The sequence below is a fragment of the Zerene cesonia genome, chromosome 9, assembly GCF_012273895.1.
Source record: "Zerene cesonia ecotype Mississippi chromosome 9, Zerene_cesonia_1.1, whole genome shotgun sequence".
Taxonomy (NCBI): Eukaryota; Metazoa; Arthropoda; class Insecta; order Lepidoptera; family Pieridae; genus Zerene; species Zerene cesonia.
Window position 1 is genome coordinate 6,221,815 of NC_052110.1, and position 3,312 is coordinate 6,225,126.

Consider the following 3,312-nt stretch of genomic DNA (forward strand, 5'->3'; position numbering starts at 1 on the left):
TATATGTTGACGCGGAGACACTTTTAAGGCGGTATTTTGTATGAGACCGGGTGTCTACAGTATATTTGGTCGAAGGTGATGAATATATAATTAACAAAAAGCATTCCGTTAAATAATATTATAATGCATAATTTATTTTCCATTTCATTGTTTAAATTTATTAATACGTTGTGAGTTAATTTAATAAATTCAATATGTTATTTCTCCATAAGGCCTAATTAAGGCCTAAAATATAGATATTAATAATTAAAAATTTTATCAAATTTCCCATAAATCTTGTAATATTAATCGAAAAGCTTTCTCTATCGATAGTTTTATGAAGTTAATGAAAACTACAGCTATCATTAAAACTAAGAAATTTATATCAGTGATAAATCGAAAAAAAAAATCTCATATTAGTTGCAAGCATATTTACAAGCGTATCAATAATAGGCTTCGTATATTATTTTTAACTACCCGCAAATTATCGAATATGAGGTGGTTATTAAGATAAATGACTTTCATTATGAAGGCATTATTGAAAGTCACGTCAGCAGGTGTGGCCCTGGAATATCGTGATATTAAATAAAATTAGTTAAAGTGCTTTTGACGCTTAGAGCACGAATGTATGAAGGTGAAACATTATTGGCTCGTTATGGATATATTGTGTTATTTCTGTCTTTGCTTATATGCATTATGCGACAGCGGTTTTATGGCTTATTCATATGAAAATTATTTATAACGAGGCCTATATTAAGAACAAAGTAATATGTTCGACGAATCGAGAACATTCCGTCGTTCTAAATAATAATAAAAATCGTTTTATTTCAGTTCATTTAATCTATAGTATAAGTATAAATAATACTATAAGTAAGGGAAAAGGAACCTTATACAACCCATACATAGTTCCTTTTCGGTTCCTTTTTCCTTACACCTATGTTAGGAAGGTCATATAATTTTGTTTTACTTGAAATTGAAACAATAATAAGAAAATAAAATAATACTAGCATTCTGCTCGCCACTTAGCCCGCCTAGTCAAAAGAAAATCCAATGGAAATAGGACGTTTTACCGAGTTACTAACTCTTTAGCCTCCCAACTATGTCCAGAAACAAAAATAATAAAATCCGTTCCATTACAACGTGAGAGAAAAACAAATAAACAAACAATCACATAAACGGATGTATAATATACATGATTTCATAGCTACATTGTAAAAACAAATCTGAGAAGTAGCCTAAACCGATCACACGGTACGCTATCTATGACCACGACAGGAACTCGCGGTCAATAGCACTATAGTGTATATATATATGGCCAATTAAATTATTCTAAAGAATATTTATGAAGTAGTTGCACACATAATGTATTGAAGTACCAATGTCTTTTCAATTAAAATTCCGGCGTTAGAATGATTCGCCACGCTTTTATTTCGAATAATATCAAAAAATGTATTATAAATGTATCACTAAATAAATTCTTCTGTGTGATATAAATGTATCATCATCATCATCATCATCAGCCCATATATGTTCCCACTGCTGGGACACAGGCCTCCTGTGAGGGTTCAGCCCATAATCCACCACGCTGGCTAAGTGCGGGTTGGCAGATGTCACATGTCGTCGAACTTTTAATTCTTGGACATGCCGGTTTCCTCACGATGTTTTCCTTCACCGTTTCGAGCAGTGGTGATGTTATCCACGTGTGCAGCTATATTGAAAAATCAATTTATTTCCTGCGCGCTCGCCTGGTCTCGAACCCCGACTTATCGATTTTTGAAGTCCGAGGTCTTCACCACTGAGCCACCTCTGCTTGTACATGTATATTTTATTGAATCGTTTTATTATGTTATTTCAGGCTCAACAGACGTGGACATGCCGTCATCGCTGCTCCACTCAATTCAGAATCAGATGCAGAGCAAGGGTGGCTACGAAATGGCGTATGGTGTTAAGGTATGGTAAAATTATAATATCATTTATAGTATTCGTATTGGAATATTTAGTTTTATTATTGGAAATATCTTCTGTGGTTATTTTAAGGTAAACATGAACTGTAAACAAACTTTGAGTGGAAACTAATTGCCTTGTGTTTTTGGATTTATTGTATATCGATAACTGAATGAAATAATATGTTTTGTGTTTTTATAATCAAAATAAAAAAAACTATTACAAGTATAGAGTTTCTTCTCTTTATTATGATTGCAAAAAGTTCTCGGGTTTTATAAAAAAATCTACTCCCAGTACATAAATTCTATCTACTCGATAAAAACGACTTATATTCATTGCTAGCTGCTCGCCCTGGCTACGCCCGGGTAGTCATTTATCGTAATTAAAATAATATAAACTATGCTATCTTTTAAGTTGGATCAAACTGCACATGGTTTGCACATTTGATTAAAATCCATTGTAAAGTTTAGGTGTCCATCGCGGACAATCAATGTGACACGTAATTCATATATTAAGACTAGCTGCACCCGGCAAACGCTGTTCTGCCTTACTCTTATCGTTTAGTGGTATGAAAAATAGATGTTAGCCGATTCTCAGACCTACCCAATATGCTTAGCAAATTTCAAAGGAATCGGTCAAGCCGTTTCGGAGGAGTATAGAGACTAACATTGTGACACGAGAATTTTATATATAAGAAGAAATATTGTTTATTATTTGTATGGTAATAAAACTAAACGTCATTTGTATATTTCCAGGTTTACTGATGTCAGAACGGTGGGAATAAGGCCGGACACAGCGGTGAATCCACACGTTCTTACGATTAAGATCTTACAATATTTATTAAATAAAATTACTTTAAGTTTAGCTCGTAGTCGTCTTGTACATACAAAGTCATCGCCGGTTTCGGTCAATTGTTATGAGTTACCTTATTAAATGACAATATGAGGCACAATGCTCATGATTTTTTTTTCTGGATTAAGTAACTGTATACAGTAAATGTATTTTTAATGTATTTTCCAACTTATTTTAACTAGTTGTCTCTCTTTATTAAACGATTTTTGATTAGGAAATTTGCGTTCGGTGCTCGAAAATCAAATACTTTTTAGTTCAATTTTGTCTAAAGTTTATTTAAATCCGCCACAATGGTTTATATCCTATGGTGCCTATTATAATATATTTGTTTCCTATTTAGATTCTGCTATTACTGACAAATCAAGCAGAACACGTCCAATAATATATTATCTAGTCTTGGTAAATTTACTTTACCATAGATTTCTTAATAGTTATGACATTACGTTGACGATATATACCTAACTGGACAAAAATGCGGTGCATTTTCTTAATAATTTAAATGATGTTGCAGATGTAATATACAATTATCTTGTTATA

The 3,312-nt window shown here is 32.5% G+C and overlaps 1 protein-coding gene across 1 annotated transcript in view; it reads left to right on the forward strand.

Moving 5' to 3' along the window:
* Window positions 1-3,312, forward strand: part of LOC119828926 (CDC42 small effector protein homolog) — a 33,597-nt gene extending 30,285 nt beyond the window's left edge. Inside the window, exons 3-4 of the mRNA XM_038351242.1 lie at window positions 1,835-1,929; window positions 2,679-3,312. Coding sequence (XP_038207170.1) covers window positions 1,835-1,929; window positions 2,679-2,687 — 104 coding nt within the window. The 3' untranslated portion in view covers window positions 2,688-3,312. The remainder of the gene's footprint in view (window positions 1-1,834; window positions 1,930-2,678) is intronic.